The sequence below is a fragment of the Microtus oregoni genome, unplaced genomic scaffold (assembly GCF_018167655.1).
Source record: "Microtus oregoni isolate MIOR12 unplaced genomic scaffold, Mior012 000007F_ref0000211, whole genome shotgun sequence".
NCBI classification, from domain to species: Eukaryota; Metazoa; Chordata; class Mammalia; order Rodentia; family Cricetidae; genus Microtus; species Microtus oregoni.
The window spans coordinates 37,913,506-37,932,837 of record NW_024543066.1 but is presented as its reverse complement, the minus strand read 5'-3'; the positions used below and the strand labels follow the sequence as shown (position 1 = coordinate 37,932,837).

At 37.4% G+C, this 19,332-nt stretch overlaps 1 protein-coding gene across 1 annotated transcript in view; it reads right to left on the bottom strand.

The window, feature by feature from the left end:
- Positions 1–324: 324 nt before the first annotated feature.
- The window catches only part of Mmut (methylmalonyl-CoA mutase), a 28,867-nt gene continuing 9,859 nt past the window's right edge, over positions 325–19,332 (bottom strand). The window contains exons 5-13 of the mRNA XM_041656095.1: positions 18,129–18,300; positions 15,481–15,729; positions 12,787–12,898; positions 11,247–11,362; positions 8,087–8,202; positions 6,957–7,088; positions 4,293–4,440; positions 3,662–3,829; positions 325–635 (exon numbers count right to left, since the gene is read on the bottom strand). Coding sequence (XP_041512029.1) covers positions 507–635; positions 3,662–3,829; positions 4,293–4,440; positions 6,957–7,088; positions 8,087–8,202; positions 11,247–11,362; positions 12,787–12,898; positions 15,481–15,729; positions 18,129–18,300 — 1,342 coding nt within the window. The 3' untranslated portion in view covers positions 325–506. The remainder of the gene's footprint in view (positions 636–3,661; positions 3,830–4,292; positions 4,441–6,956; positions 7,089–8,086; positions 8,203–11,246; positions 11,363–12,786; positions 12,899–15,480; positions 15,730–18,128; positions 18,301–19,332) is intronic.

Below are 19,332 nucleotides of genomic sequence, written 5' to 3'. Positions count from 1 at the left end.
TTTGATCCTACTTAATGTGCTGGCTTTGTGGAAGCCTAGCCAGTTTGGATGTTCACCTTCCTAGATATGGACGGAGGGGGGAGGACCTAGGACTTACCACAGGGCAGGGAACCCGGACTGCTCCATGGACTGGAGAGGGAGGGGGAGAGGAGTGGGGGGAGGGGAAGAAAGGTGGGAGGAGGGGGAGAAGGGTGGGAGGAGGGGGAGGGAAATGGGAGGCTGGGAGGAGGTGGAAACTTGTTTTTTGTTTATGTTTTTTTTTCCTTCTTTTCTTAATAAAAAAATAAAATAAAATAATAAAAAAAAAGAAATATTTGGTATAGATAATTTTTAGAAATTTTTACTTTTAAACTCATATTCTTTAAATATGTGTATTAACAAAACTGCATGTTTATAATCAGGGTCTTTTACTGCAAGGCTGCCAAGGCAGACACAACAACAGATGTTGGAATTACCTGAAGACATAGCTTTATTATCTTCTTTGGTCATAACTACAGATCCAGATGTTATATAGATTGCTGCTTCTCTGTCAAACACTTCTCAATATCATCAAGTACTTGAATGGCGGCTTTGGGAATCCGCGTTCCAGGACCAAATACATTAGAAACACCAACTTCTTTTAGAAATTCATAATCCTGTTGGACATATTTACTTGGTTAATAGAGGTATTATTCCAACTTCAAAGAAACACTTTATACATATGTGCTGCATGAGTATGTACACCTTTCCCTTTCTTCTTCTTCACCAATGACCAAAGCTTTCTCAGCTGGTACACTGTTTGTATGCGGAGCCTTTCTTGATGGGGCAGTTAACAATAACCAGCAACATTACACTCAGACCCCCATGTCTAAACCAGAAGCTGCCTGTTGTTGTCTGCAATGTGAAGCTGTGTGGCCCTAACGAGAAGGAACTGTACTTTAAAACCTAATTTTCCATTCTTTAAATCCTCACTGCTTATCGTTCTCTGTGTTAAACTTAGTATCAGTCTATTTTCTCTTGGACATGTCTCTGTCACCAGTGAACAGTGACATCGTGAATCTGGCCTCATGGTAAATCAGCTTTCTGTTTAGGACTGGTTGTTTTTCTGTCCTGCTACAGTCATTAGCTTAATTAATGACAGCTACTGTTTTAGTGTAAGGATTCCCAGGACACAAGCACTGCCACAGGCTTGAGGCTCTGTTAACAGCAGAACACATTTAGCTACAATAGCAAATTTAGGGTATGCTGTGAAGCTGACCTTACCATACAGGACAGATGGTCTAGTCCTGTTCAACTGCTGTAACAGTGGTCTTTTTCTCCCATGTTCAAATGGTCAAAACTAGAGAATAAAGTACAGACCATACCGATTATCTGCCAGTACCCTTTCCTCCCTTTGTACTCTTCTTACAATAGTAGATGTTTTGCAATAGCATTTAACACATACTCCTGAACCTGTGTCCTTCTTGCCTGAATTTCTGAGAACAGAGTGCATGTCCAATCATCTTCATATCCCCAGTACTGGCCCTACAGCACTGAAAACACAGCACTGTTTGAGAGAGCAGGTGCTACTTGTTTAGGAGCCCATAAGAATGACTGTAACATCGGGTAACAACCAGCTCCAGGTTGAGAAGAGGCTCACTGAGAAGCTGCCAGCTCCTTTTCCTTTCCTAATAATGCAGTGTTCCATGGCATTTCTCCTGACAGCTGAGCTACAGACAACGATGCAAAGAGGCCAAGATCCTGGCTGAGTTGCACAGTACTGAAGATGGGGACTGTTTAATCAAACTGCAGAAACTGTAAATGCTACATCTGGAAAGGGTACATCTGCTTTATTCAACACTCTGTGTTACACTTTCTAATTCAATAACTAAGTGGCTTTAAGTTGAGTAACAAGAGCATTTAACTGTCCTTCTTCATGCTCTCCTTACTACAACATAAACTCCCCAAAACAACAGGAACAATAGATAATGGACTGAAATCTCCAAAAATATGAGTTAAAATAGCTTTTTCACTTTGAAAATCTGTTACAGTAACAGAATAAAAATTAAAAAAAAAACATATTGATGAAGAAAACAAAACAAAGATGCCACTTGCCTTATCATCTCAGCCTCATGCATATCTACTTTCTCATTTCTTAATAAAATACAAACTCACCATTCTATTTTGTGAGGTATAATAGATTAATAAAGATTGTACAGCTAGATGCAAAATTGTATTTTACTGATGGATATTCTAATGGGGTCTATGCAGCACCTACATGCATCTACTTTCCTATACACTCCAAACCAATTTTTTCCTAATCTCAATAAAAAAGGAAAAGTGGTTATTATTGGAAGGCAGATGGGGAACAGGCCCTTTCTGCATCTTAAGTGATTCTTCTACACAACAGCAATAACACGGGGTGGTGTTCTTTCACCTCATTGATAATTAATTGACGTCATTCATTTCTCTATTCCTTTTTGAGTATCTACTTCCTCTCCTTATTGCCTTTAATATTCAGGACAAGCTGATTTCATGTGCTAGCAGTATGGTTATTTTTTACTCCAGGAAAGTTATTTCAATCAAAATAGTTTTACTAGTAAAGGAGTTTCAAAGCTATGCACAGGACATAACTATGGGGCAGAGAAGCATTCAAGGATGGGGCTATCAAAAAAATGGATGAGGAACTCTCCAACAGATGGAAGCTACTGAAAAGACCCATCCAAAGCCTCTATATTGCTGCCCAGGTACAAACACACTGCATTTGCACCATCTTTCTCTCTATATTGGGAAGCTCATTGCTTCTATCTGAATCTCTCTGCCACTGTTAACTGAATATGGAGATGGTAGAGAGCTATCATAAGTTCCTGGTGGTTTCCTCATACAATTTTTTTTTGAAAAAAGCTAAATTAAATTTTATATAATGAATTAAAATATATCCTTAATAAAAAAATAACAGTGCTCACTGTGTGCAGAATTTAGCCAGTGAAATCACTGAGGCATAACTTGCCTCTGTATCTAAATCCAGTTCATCCTTAGAAACATGCCTGCATGCCTGTCTGTCTGTCTATCTATCTATCTATCTATCTATCTATCTATCTATTTTTCTAACTATGCCTGTCTGTCTGTCTGCTTGTCGGCCTGCCCGCCTATCTATCTATCTATCTATCTATCTATCTATCTATCTATCTACTATCTGTCTGTCCGTATGTCTGTGCATGTGTTAGTCCTGCATTGTCTCCAGTTTCATAGCCTAATACATATGCATGGGGGTAGGCAGTATGTTGTCTTACATAGCAATTTTCTCTGAATCATTGAAATCTTCCTTTGAGGGAAAAGCAAGGCGATTCCTAAGACTCAGGTGAAAACAAAATTCACATGCCTGGTAGCTGAAAGCTGCATGATTGACAAGGACCCCACCCCAAGGCTACAGAAGCAGTGTACGTACTACTGCTGGAGGAGACTGAGCAGCAAAGCTGTCTAAGTCCTGCAGAGAGCTCTAGGGAGGCAGCTTTCTTAAGTCTTCGCCAGTGTCAGGGAGGGCTTTTTAGTGATGCATCTGCTTTCGAGTCAACCCGGCTCCTGTAAGTAAATCCTTACCCGCACTCCTGTTAGTAACTCCAGTAAAGGCTGTGTGTGAGTGTCTATGTGGGTACATGTGAGCATGTACGTATATGCAGAAAAGTATAAAGAAGAAAAATACCTGTGGTGGAATCACACCGCCACACATGACAAGGATATCTGGCCGTCCCAGGGCAGTAAGCTCTTTGATAAGCTCAGGAACGAGGGTTTTGTGACCAGCAGCAAGTGTGCTGACGCCCACAGCATGCACATCTGCGTCCACAGCCTGCTGGGCAACTTCACGGGGGGTCTGAGCACACAGAAGGCAGAGACAGGTAAGGGTGAAGCAAAGCACTGGGGTTCTTTCCTCAGCGTTCCACAATAATACCTGTCTGTCACTTCCTAGTCCCTCATCGTCACATTCTGAGTGATATTGAAGCTACTGATACAATGAACACCAATCTTGTATGTGCTTCTGGGACTGGAATTCACCAATTAAGTCTAAGTTAGAACAAAAAAATTTCCCCAAGGAATTTTCATGATAATCACTACCGACCATAAATACCAACTGACACTCAAAGACTACAAAAATAAAACCTTTAAGGTAAGCTTCACTATCCAAAGTCTCACAGCATTTCATTCTCAACTGACATTTACATTCACAAACATCAGAGTTAACATGAGTTTTTATTTTTAATCATAAATTAAGTGAATTATATACATTGAAAAATGCAGAATGTGTTAGATCTTTTGAAAATAATTTTAATACATACCTGAAAAAGAGGGCCTATATCTACATCAAAACCAAGATCAGCAAATCCTGTAGCAATGACCTTGGCTCCTCTGTCATGGCCATCTTGCCCCATTTTTGCCACAAGAAGACGGGGTCTGCGACCTTCACGTTCCATGAATTGATTAACTCTAGGAACATTTAAAAAGATAATAATAGTTAAATATTAACTGTCCGATGTAAGATGTAAAACTGCAGTTTACCCATAGAGGTCTTTTAAGAATGCCCACTTATGTGCATCTCACTAATATCTGTATTTAATAGTGAGAATGCCATGCAAGCCTTGAACATGGTTATCGTCTGGTTAGAGCCAAGTTTGAAAGACAGTGCAGCCTGTGTGCCCACCACCCCAAGAATGGATAAATCCCAGACAACTTTGGTCTGCTGAAGTTACATCAAAGGACAAACACCTGACTGACTTACAACAGACAATGGAATCAAGGCAGAAACAGTGCTCAAGAAAGAAAAGCTTTGCACTGGAGAGTTCACTGCCAAGTTCTACCAATCCTTCAGAGAAAAGCTAACACCAATGCTCCTCACACTGCTCCATAGAACAGAACGGGAAGGAGCACTACCACACTCTGTGAAGCCAGGATTGCCATAGAATGCGGCCCATTCTGATAATACATAATCAGAATGTTTGTGTGTATAAAATGACAAATTGTATAAATATGACAAAATACAACATCAATTTTTGTTTGTAAAGGTTCCTTCTGATGACTTTTACATTGGCTTATATTTATCATTTATAGACTATTTAACTGCTAATGCAGTTTTTTGAGGGAAATGTGTTACACAAGTTGAAAACACCAATAACCCAGAAGCCAGTTTCACACTCAAGAAACAAATCACACTACAGCTTCAGGCAGTGGCAACTGTCCTCATTGTCACCTTAGTGAAGACTGGATTTAAATTTTGCACAGGTAGCAGCCATGTGTTTAGTTTTCAAATGGGAAAATTAAGTTTTAACTATTCAAGTAACTAAACCTTGTGACAAAAGTTAGAAAGTCTATAGCAACATGACTGTAAGCTCTCTACCTGGAGGATCTGAAGCAGTACCAGCATCAATTAAATAAACAAGTGTTTGAAATGAAAAATTCCTAATGGCAACTATGGTGCAATGTAAAAATAGTATTCATTTTGCCAAATGATTATTAGTTTTAAGATTTACTTTCATTCTCATCAGTCAGTATATACTATACATGTAATTCATTATAGTTATAAATTATTAAATGACCAAGACATCTTCAGAGAAATACATCATGAGGTGGCTTTGTCAATGTGAAAACCTGAAAAAAATTATGTAAGCTTAGTGGTACAGTATACTACATACCCAGGCTCTATGAAGTGTGTGTGTGTGTGTGTGTGTGTGTGTGTGAGAAAGAGAGAGAGAGAGAGAGAGAGAGAGAGAGAGAGAGAGAGAGAGAGAACTTTCTGTTTCTACAAGTGTTGAAAAAGAAGCACAAAACTGTGGGAGCCAAGAAATGCAGGCCCAGTTCCTACTTTATCTGATGGTCAGAGAGTTTGGGGAATAACCAGGCTTAATCACACCTTCTAGCTCAGGAGGTGGCTGCTTGGCCTCTTTTTGAAGTTAAGAAAACTCAGCACCATCCTGATAGGTAGTCAGGATATACCAACGTCCTCCTGCTCCTTCCTTTGTAACTGAAATCATCTGGGGAACGGGTGTTTTCTGCCTATGTGACCAAGTGTATGTGAGTAAACCTGACTTGAGACATCCTGCTACCTAGGCAACAGAATACTGATGATGGGAAGTCTCATGCTATCATGTTAATGAAGCCTTTGTTACCTTCTCCCCCAGTTTATGTTTGGTATAAAAAGCTATGGAACAATAAGCGTGGTGATTTTTCAGGATCTGAATAATCCCTGAAACTCCCTCCCATTACTGTCATGTGGTTCCTGTCTTTATTTTCCTACGCCTCTACCCTAGCAAGACGTGCTTTTGTTGAGATCGGTTCCCAACAAAAAATTAAATCAAATTCAGGAAAAAATGGTGCAATTGAGATGTTAGCAAAAGTATGAGAGGCTGCTTACAGCCTGCCTGTATACTCTTTGGCAGTACACCATATTTACCAGTAGGAAGAATATACTCTAACATAAAAATTAAAGCAACAGGAAATGAGTAACAGCATTATTTGTTATCATTAGTTACTATACACTGTACATGATGGTAAATGCTATATTTCTATGTAACTAGTAGAGCACAGGTGTATAGCAGCATCACCATAAACACACGGCTGTGACCATGGCTACATCACTAGGTGCAATACCAATGGGAGACAGAAATTAGAACCATTGTAATCTTCTGGGATCGCCACTACGTATAAAATCTATGATTGGCCAAAATATCATAGTTTCACATACTGGCACAGGACTGCATATTTATAATAATTCTGAATAATAAATTATGTAATAAATGTTATAAATTATATGTTAACCAGATGTTATATATGAACTGTATAATATGAATATTCTATTCAATATTTATTCATTTTATAAGAACAGCAGACTAGTACAACAGTCAATGTATTTCCCAAGTAGCAAGGACACTAAGCCATCGGCAGGCTCAAGGGAAGTGTATTGACTAACACGAAGATGAGACCAGAGCTCACTAGAGCTCACCCAGTACCTCTTGATGGTAGATGTTATCTCTTTACTTTCTCCGAACTCCTGCCGATAGGCTCCACTCACCATACGATCATTAGCTTTATGCTCACCAAAAACTTTTTTCAAAGCGTCTGTAATTTCTCCAACTGTGCATCTACAGTATTAAAAGAGGTGCCAGGGAGAGCATTAATTAAAAATAAATAGATAAATATTCACCTCAATAATCAATACAATTAGAATGCTTTGTTAATAAATAAAAATAGACTGTAAAACCTCAAGAAAGTTTATAAGATACTAAGAAAACATCTTTCCTGAGAGTACTTAATATAAAATTGACTCTTGGCGCCAATCTATACTCCAGTCCCTTTACAATACCTGTCAACCAAAATAAAGACTACACGACCTTAAAGTTACAAGTCAGTCAGTGTCTGAAGGCAACTCAACAAAATCCCATTTATCAATACGAACAGGCGGAGCTAAAGTACCAGTGACATTTTCTGATGAGAAATAAATCTTTTAATGTGTTCCAGCCAAGGAGAGTGGTGAGCTCAAGAAGACCAGGCAGAAAACAGTGTGAAATAGGCCAAGACATCAACACAAAATAAGAGAGTAAAACACTTTGACAAGTCCTCTCTTGCCATTCCTTCCCCATGCCTTTTCACCCTTCCTTCTATTTTCATCTTACAATATTAGACTTATCTAGCAACAAAGGGGCAAGGATTAGTATTGGGAGTTGCTTATTCTTCTGGTTGCTTCAAGATTAATGATTCAAAAGCAATGACAGGACAATAACCTTTATCTAACAATTATCAGATATGAGTTCCCCCTCTTTTCCTTTAAAGACTATGTCAGGGCTGTACACACAACCTTGATCATAAAGCTGAGTATATCAGAATCTCAGCCAACAAATCAAAGACCCTGATGCATTATAACAGTGCCATGTGTTCTAAGCTACAATGAATTATACAACTACCAATATCCCTCAAAGTATATTAATATTTTAAATATTAGTAAGCACTGAAATCAGTTTCCATTACTTTCTTTTAGGCTCACAGAATTTACAGAAGCAATTTTTTTATTTAAGTACACTGTGAAAAGCTAAATTCGTCCAACTTTCATTATTTGAAAATCTCCAAACTCCCACGTGTTCACCTTGCACGAGCTGCATCCACAGCAAGAGCCAAAATATTGCCATCTCCACTGGCAGCACACTGGGTAAGTGCCTCGAGAGACCGCTGAGCCAAAACTTGATCCCTGCTGGATTTAATCTTAGAAAGAAGAGAAGAAACAGTTTTATGCAAAAGGGGAATAAAATAGGTACCAAAAGATTAAACCCTGATACATACTCTACTGACCAAGTTCCATAATCTTTACCTCAAAAGAAGGGGAAGCAATGGAAGAGCATAATATTTAAGCTAAGAAGTATGCCCATTGTTTTACTCATTCATTCAGGATTCTGTAAAATAATTCTGATATAGCACAAAGCCAACAAATCAGAAGCAAGCAGAGTAGTAACTTCCCAAATAGTTACCCAGGCTTTTCTGAAACTACAACACAATGAAAACAAGTGGACCCTTTACAGGGGAATGCCAAGGAACACTCTCAATTAACAGTGGAAAGACCACGAGATCGGAGCTGACAGGGGAGCTTAACTATACCAGAAGTGCCCTTTAGATGACTGACAACATGGCGGCCAGAATAGATATTGCTGTTCTTTTTATTTAAAAATCATTCTAATAGGAGACCTCATCACAGACAGAAAGAGACCAAGAAGGAGAGATGATAGAAAGCAAGGCTAAAACCATGTCCTCTCAGGACCTAGCTCTCCTGTGCTTTGTCAACAACTTGAGCAATCAATGTTACTCAAGTCCAAATCTCACAAGCTACATCTCCTGTAAAAAAAAAAAAAATCCAAACTATGATATTTTCCAGGATGCCACTGAGATTATAATCTGTTATCAGAGATGGATGGAAAATGTATATTATAGCAAGGAAAAACTCAATTCAAAATCCTCTTCAAAAAGAAAAGGCTTAGTTTCTGTTATTGCATGGCTGCATGGTTTGAATCTGAATTTTCCATCTAAGTGAAGTGTGCTAGAGTGTGGCGCTTCTGAGTTATGACGCCTAATGAACTGCAGTGTGGTGATGTAGAATTAACAGTTGTGATAAACCTGTTTTTAGAATTTAAATAGAATAGAAAACATCTATGAGCATGGAGCATCGTTTACAAACGTATTGTTTGCTGAAACCTATCTTTGCAACAGGTGCACTTACACAGTGCATATAGGAGGCATGGAGGAAACATGCACCTTTTGGCAGAGTTATGGTCAAAACATTGGAAATACGCTAGAATTAGAATGAAGAGACAAGGCACAGAGATCTACTCATACTGGGTACAATTTCCATCTGACATTCACTTAAGAAGATACAGACATCTCTCCAAACTAGCTTTGTCAGATTGGATTAATAAAAAGAATCATGTGATTCTTAACAGAATTAAATGAGGAAAATGTGTCTAACGCAACTGCTGGCATAGCACAGATACTCAATAAATCTTGGTATTATAGTAGAAGCAGTAGTAAAAAGATCGTAGGAAACAAGAATGTCTGAAAGTATCATCTGTACTTACAGATAGAATGGATTAACAACTCAATCTTTAACATGTATTTTCAGCAACTATGATCCAAAAACAGAATTAGTCTTAAGTTCATGGAATTCTAAGTTATTCAGCTCAAGCAAAAGTTTGATGAGCAAAATTTTAAAAAAAAAAAAATTGGTAAGTATTAACTAAGTAGCAATTACTGGCAGTTTTACTTTAGCCATGGTGATTGATTATATCAACAAACGAACAATGCCCACACCATCCTGCTATTTTACATTATTCCTGAAATTTTTAGGTAGAAACAATAAGCAAATAAATATCTAATTTAACAGAAGAAATAAGAAAGATAAGATTGACAGAATGATTAAGCAGTGGAGCTGGCAGGCTTCAGGCAGGGATTTCCAGGAGTTTCTGAGGTAAGGTGGACCTTTCCATGCTCACTACAGCACGAGCACTCCTTAGAGCACTAGTTAGCTAGAATTACCTGGACAGCGGATTACTGAAATTCAGCAAGCAAAATATTACACGCTTAAATTGGGACTAGAGACTGAAGAAAAATTAACATAAAATTAGTGGTGACGTGTTTCAGCCTTGGGGTGCAGCAGGTGGGTCTCATAACAGCCAAACATGTATCTTCTTGTAAGGAAACCATGGGAAAATATAAACTTTAACCCAGTACCAGAAAGAGCTCAGTGTACCACAGCAGAAACATTAAATTGATTAATTATGGTAAAAGTTAACTTTTATAATGAAAGAAGTCTGATTTAGCCATGGTCCTAAGAGGTTTAAATGTTTTAAAGGCTTAAACAGAACCTTCCATTTCTCCAGAAGGGTAGTTTATGGTAAACAGATGTCCCAAGCCTCGATAATATATAGTTAATAAGAAACTAAAACGCACAAGTCAAGAGTTTGCAGCTGTAATAAATACTGAGAGTTCTGTGACTGCAGGGACATATGGCTTCTTGCTAAATACAGATTTCAATGATAAAATGTGATACTTGGTTTAGATTAGGGATGAAAGTGGAAAAGAGATCATTAAATATCCACAAAGAATTCTATACCAACTAACTACAAAAAAAAAATCTACTTAGTTTTATAGAATGTTTGAACTAACAGAGAAAAAGTTGATTGTTAATCAAGGAAAATAAGTAAAGAAAAAAATTAAAAGGTTTTGTTTGTTTGTTTCTTGCCTCAGAACAGTGATTACAAAAGCTAGAGACTAGGAGACAGGACAGCTTCAGATAGTAGAGTGTATGTGACAGCAGTAAAGGGAAATGTTTTGTCCAATTTTATAGAATATTTCACAAATTAAAACAGAAATATGGTGCTCACCAAGATACACAGAGCATACTCCAGCAAAATGCAAAAGGCTCCCTAGACATTGAAGCTTACAAAATTACTAACAAAGACAGATAATTGGAAAAATCAGAAAGCAAATGAACCATGGTCTAGTGGAGGAACCATTACAATGAGAGACTCTGACGCAAACACTGGTCCTAAGCCACACTGTGTTCTTACTTTGTGATTTCAGCACTGAGTCATGACTGCCTAATTATTTAATCCAAACAACTTTCCCAATGTCTTACCTTTAAAGAAATACATAAGAAGTAATATTGACCTCTTCTGAATATTATAGAAGCTGTGCAGGACAATAAAAGAACTCAGAACCCAGAACCCAGGACATACTTATCAAACGATGGTCGACAATACCTTCTTAAGTTTTTCAATCTGCTTCTTACGCACTGAAGTATTGTCAATGGCCAGAACTTCCACAGAGTCCTCTTTCTCCAACTGATACTTATTTACTCCAACAATGACCTCAGACCCTATTGATTTCCCAAAGGAAAATAACATGTGAACTTACTCATAAATGGTTCCCTATTGAAAACGCTCTGATTATCACGTTTTTATAAGTTTAATATTTTTTTTTTGTTTTTGTTTTTCGAGACAGGGTTTCTCTGCGGCTTTGGAGCCTGTCCTGGAACTAGCTCTGTAGACCAGGCTGGTCTCGAACTCACAGAGACCCACCTGCCTCTGCCTCCCGAGTGCTGGGATTAAAGGCGTGCACCACCAACGCCCGGCTAAGTTTAATATTTTTAAGTATCATTCTTAACTCTTTATTAAAGTCTTTATTCATTAAAATATATTTGAAATGTCACTAAATTTCCCCTTTTTTCTAAAAATAAGCTATAATGAAAATAAGACAACTATATACATTAAATACAATGACTATATACAATATATACAGAGAATAAATACAGCAACAATGTCTAGTACATTAGCATTTGACAAATTCAGAGAAAATACTTCATATCTATCCAATCTTGGTAAGTCCAAAATTTTATACCTAATTTATTTTCTATCATAACTTGCTTTCTGTTTCTGGTAAATTATAACAATAGCTATCTAATATAAATACAGCTATCTAACAAATTTCAGTATAATGCAGAAACTCCATCCTGGGATACAGGTAAGGTTGGAAGAACAATTACATAGTTACATGATGGGTTTTCTTCAGGGAAGGACTTTGCTATTCTCAACAAAAAACAAGGACAGTTGGTTACAAGGACAGATGTAGAAAGCAAAGAAAATAGCAATGTCCAATAGCTTTCTATAATTTTATAGAATTTTCGTAAAGCCAGTTGTTAAATGGAAAGACAAATACTTTAAAAATCTGTCAATAATAAATCAATATTATGAGCATCCTTCTCTCATCTAAAGGTAACTGACTGTTGCACCCCAGTTTATACTCCTTCCTTCCTTCCTTCCCAGCACTTAGCATCATCAGTAGTCACTCAGTTCAGTTCCTTTTCACTGCAATGAAATCTCTAGATTCAGGAGAATTTATGTCTGTCCTGTTCACAGCTGCATCCCCAGCCACAGGACACCACTCTAACAGGGCATACCAAAAGGTGTCCCCAAAGTGAACGAATTCTTCCATTGACAGCACTAAGACTACCAAGCATGCCAGCTTGATATTGTCATTGGCAATAGCTCATCACATATGCACATCTGTGTTTTAAGTACATATATGTATGCCTGTGTGCTTGCAAGAATGCAAAGATACAAGATACAGAGAAATATATTTAAATATATTTGAATATGAGAAATATTTTACCAAAGCCCTATTTTTCCATTGCTATTTCATTTTAAAATGTATTTGTATCGATTGCGCACAGTATCCACAGCCAGAAACTAACAGTCCTCCATAATCATTGTAGTTCATACACAAATTTTTCTATTCTCTTACCAGAATCTATTCTAGCTTGTCTTCGGGCAGCACATTCTTCAATGCGAAGTTTAGGTATTCCTTCAGCTACAGCTTTGGCCATCCCCCCCATTTCTTCAATTTCATATATGAGCTAATGAAAGAAAGGAAAAGAGAGAGGGAGAGAGGGGGGAGTGAAAGGAAGAAAAGAAAGGAAGGAAACAAAAGGAGAAAAGACAAGAAGGTTAGTAAAACAGAGATGAGGACATTCAACCTAGCCCTATTGTTATATATTCCCAAAAGCATTCAAATTACAAGCTAAATTAATATTTTATAAGAAAGAAACTGATTAAATACAAGAGAAATAATCAGAATTTATGTGTGTAAAGCTACCTAAAGAGACAAAAGAAAAACTTTAAAGTGTATTCTGGAAGGCCTGAAATTCCTCAGTCACATCTTGTGGGGAAAGGCCAAAAATAGCGCTCCAATTCTCTAGCCTTTGTTTTTACATGAACAAAGTTTTTAAGGTTCATTCTCAAGCCTTTATTTTTATATGAACAGGGTTTACAAAAATAAATAAATAAATAAATAAATAAAAACACATACACATAAAAAAAAGAAGAATGTATGTCAAAATGCATTTCTACTCTCAATCTGAAAAACAAAATGTGGTGTCATATATGTGTGTGTATGAGATGGAAGAGAATCATCAAAAACTCAGTATAATATAGAATAAAATATGCATATGAGCTGGGTATCAACACAAAATGAGAAGAATATTGATGCTTTCAGAAAGAAAGATATGGTACTTCTGATCACAACTATAAGAGGCAAGAAAAAGAACTTAGAATGAAAAGCAAACTAGTATTAATAAATTTGATCACAGAGTCATGCATAGAAATAATTTTAAATCAAGTCACTGCAGCTCATACATGGGTTTGTGAACTTGACTGGGGGGTGACAGGACATTAAGAAAGACAGACAGATACAAGTAATATAAGCAAAGCTGGGATGAGGTGGGCCCTAGGCTCCTGGATGGAGAGAAAAGCACCGGTGATGAGCAATGGCCAAGAAGCTCTGTGCTTCTTCTGCAGCGCACAGCAGGGGGCGCTTGGCTAGCCTCCACATGGAGTCTCTTAAGGCAGCAGCCTCAGGCTGCAGTCAGCCAGGAGGAACAAGCTGCACTTGCTGTTCTTGCACACACTGTCAACATCTGCCCACAGAGCAGAGGAAGGCTTTGCCAGTTCCCTGGCCTGAGGCATTGAAGTCCTTGACATGATGGGCTCAGGATTTCATCCACTCTTTACACATTAACCCAGGGTTTCCTCTGCTTCCCATGAGAGTCAAGGATAAGAACACAAAGAAGAAACTTTCAAACACATAATGTTATAAATGAGTAGGAAGCTTCTATGAGAAGTACATCAAGATTAACAGAGAGATGCACAACTGCTCAGCACTCAGAGACTAAGACACTGGAATGGTCGGCACCGAATGGGACATCTACATCACATTCTTTCCCTAAAGGCTCAAGTCATCATTGTGGAAGAGGAGGTAGACAGTTTTAAAAGGTAGAGAGAGTAGATTATTCTGGAGAAAATCAGTTTTGCCAGGCATTACTGTCCAATTGCATCTATGAACTCACAGTGGCTGTCTGGAACTACAAGCAAAAGACCTACAAGATTAGACCAGTCAAAACCTCAGTATGGATAGTGAAGGAGTTAGAATCCCATCCCCACCTTAGAAGCTCCTGGCAACTGATATCTATGAGGAGGGGGAGAGCCCATTAGCTGAAGGGAGCAGTGTTCTGACAGTAGATGGTCTTGCATCCGTGCAGAAAGGCAGCACAATGGACATAGTCTGTTATTTCTTTTCTTAAGAGAGAGCATGTGAAGATAGGAGGAAAAAGTAGATGAGAGAATTTGAAAAGAATAGGGGTGGATTTTATTCAAACATATTACACACATGTATGACTATTATGTAACTTTTAAAAAAGAAGTACTTCAAAATAACAGGCATGAGATTCAGGTTTTATATTCCATAAATGTCAGAAGACCTAGAGAAAAGCTAGTTCAAAGCAAATAAGAATGACAGGAACGGAGAAACTGTGCTAGCATGATATTGGTAGGAAGGGGAAAGAAAGAAGGTTTTTATCAGCTGATATACTAAATGTTTCTAGAGCAGAAATCAAAAGACAGTGTCTAAAACCCAAAGCCAACAAAATCAGAAGAAACAGTATATGTGTCATTTAAAATACACAGATAAAAAGAAAAGAGCAGTATAGTTTACTCCTTAAACAGAAAAATAAGAACCGAAACACAAGAGAGTACTGCCTCCTCCCTCCCCGTGTGTGTGTGCCTGTGTGTGTGTGTATGTGTGTCTCTGTATGTGTCTGTGTATCTGTTTATGTCTGTCTTTGTCAGTGTAAGCCTGTATTCATGTGTCTGTTTGCTTATTTATCTATATATCTGTGTAAGTCTGTCTGGTTCTATGCATGTTGTCTACGTGTGTGTCTGTCTATGTCTTTGTATCTGTGTAAGCACATGCACTTTTAGTAATAGCTAGCTTTTAATCCTGCATAAAATATAATCATAGAAACATAAATATACTTTTAAATTATGCTTTAGTAGTGAAACCTATAAAGTCAAAGAAAAATTTCACTTTCCTCAAATATATTTTATAATTTTAGTATAAATTTAAAAATGATTATTTATAGATCAAAAAAGAAGAGAAACTGACCTTCAGAGCAGCTTCATAAACATCATTTGTGAGGGATTCCATCATGTACGATCCTCCCCAAGGATCAGCCACTTTTGGGATCCCAGATTCTTCTTGAATGATGATTTGTGTGTTTCGGGCAATTCGAGCGCTTTTCACAGTGGGCAAGCCCAGAGCCTCATCAAAAGAATTTGTATGCAAAGACTGTGTCCCTCCAAACACAGCTGCCATTGCTTCAATTGCAGTGCGGACAATGTTATTGTAGGGATCCTAAAACATTAAACCAAAAATAAAAACAAAACAAGAAAAAAGTTCACAGACAGAGAGCTATAAGAGATATTATAATCAAGCAACAACTATATAACCTAGAACAATGTCCAATGCAGTTTGGGGATGGATTGAACATCAGACGTCAGAGTGTTAAATAAACTCACACAAATTAGTGAGCAAGCTGGAAAAGAATTAAGAGTGTCTATTCCAGACTTAGGGATGAAAACATTGTCTCATATATTCCTCTAAAATACCAAACAATTTTACAAAGTTTAAATACTGTTCCATAAGCATATCATGAAATGTAATTTTTCTTCGATTACAGGAATTTTTTTTCCTAATTTATAATCTCCTAAATATTTTTCATACCTCAGAGTATCTCCTGCAATGGATGTGTACGAAGTAGGCACTTAATATGACTAATTAAAGTGATTCGGTGTAAATTCTAAGGTAGGAAATAGGATTCTAATTCATTATATTTCTAACTGTGATGTAGGCTAGTCTATAGATTTCAGTTTTAATTGGAAAAATCAGGATAGTAACACAAGATTATAATAATTCCTTCCAACCTCACAATCTCTACTTCTAGTCATAAAGAACATGCTGGTTGTTATTCACCATTAAGAGTAAAAAAGACATGTAAGTTAAAATCACAGTATGTGGACATATAAATATGAACAAATACAGAAGCAAAATATCACCACGCAATTTTAGAAATCAAGTTATACTATTCAAATGATAATAATCTTTAAATGCCTGTGTGTGTGTGTGTGTGTGTGTGTGTACTAGGATAAAAACAAATTATAAACAGGTAGTTTTATAATAAGATGTATCTCTTCAAAATTGTTTACAAGTATTAATTATAATGTGGTTTTTATTTGTCAGCAAATAAATTTTCACTGTATTAGCACAGAAAATAATCCCAAGAATTGACGATGAAATTCCATGAAATGTAAAATCTCCTGTATAACAAAGGAAACAACCACCAGAGTGAAAAGACTGGCTCAGATGGGTAAATAAAAACTCTGCCACTACACACCAAATAGGAGAATAATACCTAAGATATGTAAAGAGCTGCAAACAATGATCCTTCAAACCCAAACCACCAAATTCCTAAATCCCTCAACAAGCTAATGCACTGAAAAGACTAAAGAGGCTAAAGGCTAAAGACGAAGAAAAGAACTCCAAAGAATAAATACACAAGCTCGAAGTGTCCACAGCCTTAGCCATCAAGGAAATGATAGTAAAGCTGCTTTAAGATTCCATTTCATCCAAGTCTGAATGGTTATCACCATGAACACCAACGACACAAGGGAGATCCGCACGCCTGTAATCCCGGCACTCAGGACACAGAGGCAGGCAGAGGCCAGCCTGATCTGCATATTGAGTTCTATTCCAGATTAGAAGGCGAAAATATGTAAAAGACAAAAAGAAAAAAAAGGAAGGAGAGGAAATGGGAAAAGGAAAGGAAACAAACAGCGACAAACATCAGCAAAGATGCAAAGAGGAGCCCGATTCACTGCAGGTGAGAGTGTGAACTGCTGCAGAGCTACTACAGAAATCAGTGTGCACGGTCAAAGAGTCCTAAAAGTAGCACACCATATGGTCCAGCTATACCACTGCTGAGTACACACCCAAAGCGCTCTAAATCAACACACCACAGAGATACCTGCACATCCAGGTTGATTAATTCTCTAGTCACAATCGCTAGGAAATGAAATCAATCTAGATCTCTATGAACGCATGAAAGGAGAATGTGATAGATAAATGCAATGGAATCTTACACAGCTATAAATAAAAATGAATCATGATCTGCAGGAAAATGGGTGTAACTGGAAATCTGCTGTTCAGCAAAATAAGCCAGAGTCAGGACAATTACCTTGCATTTTTTCTCTCATCCACAGAACCTAGATTTAAAATTAAATATGTGTGTGTGTGTGTGTGCGTGCGTGTGTGTGTGTATTTACAAGTGTGTTTGTAGGCCACAAAACTAAAAGAGGGGGAGAACAATATCTTATGGTCGGTGAGTAACAGAGAGGACTGATGTGATAAAACAGAAAAATAAGATTTTTAAAAAGTTAAACAGGGGACTGTCTAGGAAAAGAAAGGGAAGCACTGGGGAAAGTGTGTGGGGGAGGGGAAATGAAGAGAGCTAAGTATAAGGCCATATGTGTATGAAGAACACTAATCTACTAAGAAAATAAAAGGGGAACAGTCACAAGCCAAGAGAGAAATGATCTGAGTTAACCACTAGAGGGCGCTAACTCTTTTAGAAGTTAGTAAGCTCAAAACCTAAGCGTGCATTATACTTCAAGATACTCATGACTTTCATTTTAGCAAACAGGCTGTTAAATGTTTGTTTTCTTTATTCAAGATATTATTTTCAGATAGATACACACCTGCTCAGTAAGTGACCACCCCGACGTCTGGCAATGTGCTCGTAAAAGAAGAGATTTGGAGTTCTTGGGTTGGAACATCTTTTCTATTAAGTGAGCCCAAAGTCTTCTCCCAGCTCGCATCTTCGCTATTTCCATGTAGAAGTTCATCCCAATTCCCCAAAAGAAAGACAACCTACAAAGGTAAAGTCCAGAAGTAGATGGAACTTAAAAATACAAATAAGAAATGAAAACAAATTGTATCACACACTAGAAAACCCCGTGTCCAGATCTGAATCTCAAACAATTAATTTGAAATAAAGCAAAGCACACACATATCTAAGTAACTGTGACCCTAACACAAAAATGGCTGGGAATGTTTGCTTCTGGGAAGAATTATTCCCTTCACAGTGGTTTCCTTTAGGAAAAAATTTGCTCTTATGTACTAAGTAAGTTAGATTCTTGGGCAGGGGATGGCTAAATGGTAGAGTATTTACCCAACACACACTAAACCCTGGGTTTCACTCTGAGTAGCCCAGAGTCAAATTCTTACTCAGCACTGGGATTGAACCTTGGGCTTTACACTTGCTAGGTAAACACTTTCACCATTCACCTACATGTCCAGCTCAAGATCCATTTTGTTACAAAAAAAAAAAAAAGTAATACCACTTTGTAACATAGGGGTTGTGATTGAAAGAACAGAATCACATGCTTATTTTGTTTGTATAGCGTGGGATGGCTTAATTTGTGTGTGTTTTAAGAAATGACTGAGCACTGAGTTTAGTCACATTCTCCTCTAATTTGTCCCTAGCCTCACTGTTCCCTTTTACCTCACATTTTGCAATGGATTTCACTGATTTACATATATAGATTACCTATTTCTAGTGGCCAGAAGGCTGCATAATCTCATGTCAACCAAAAGGGCACTAGGACACTAACATTTAATAAAACTCAATGAACTCCAGTACTGAGAGGTCTTAGGATCTGGGCTTATCCTTAAAATCTGCTGAAGACTGTGAAGAACTTTTCTTTATTTCAATATAATTATCTAAATTTTATCCATTAGTCCATGTAAAATAATAAACATATAACATGTAAAATATATACCTTTTAAACAGTAATATTTCCTTATCATAATATCAAAACTTACAAGAATCATTTTTACTTTAAAATGTTTTTATTAGAAGGGTGTCCATTTTCTGTGTGTCTATGTGTGTGGAGGTGTGCA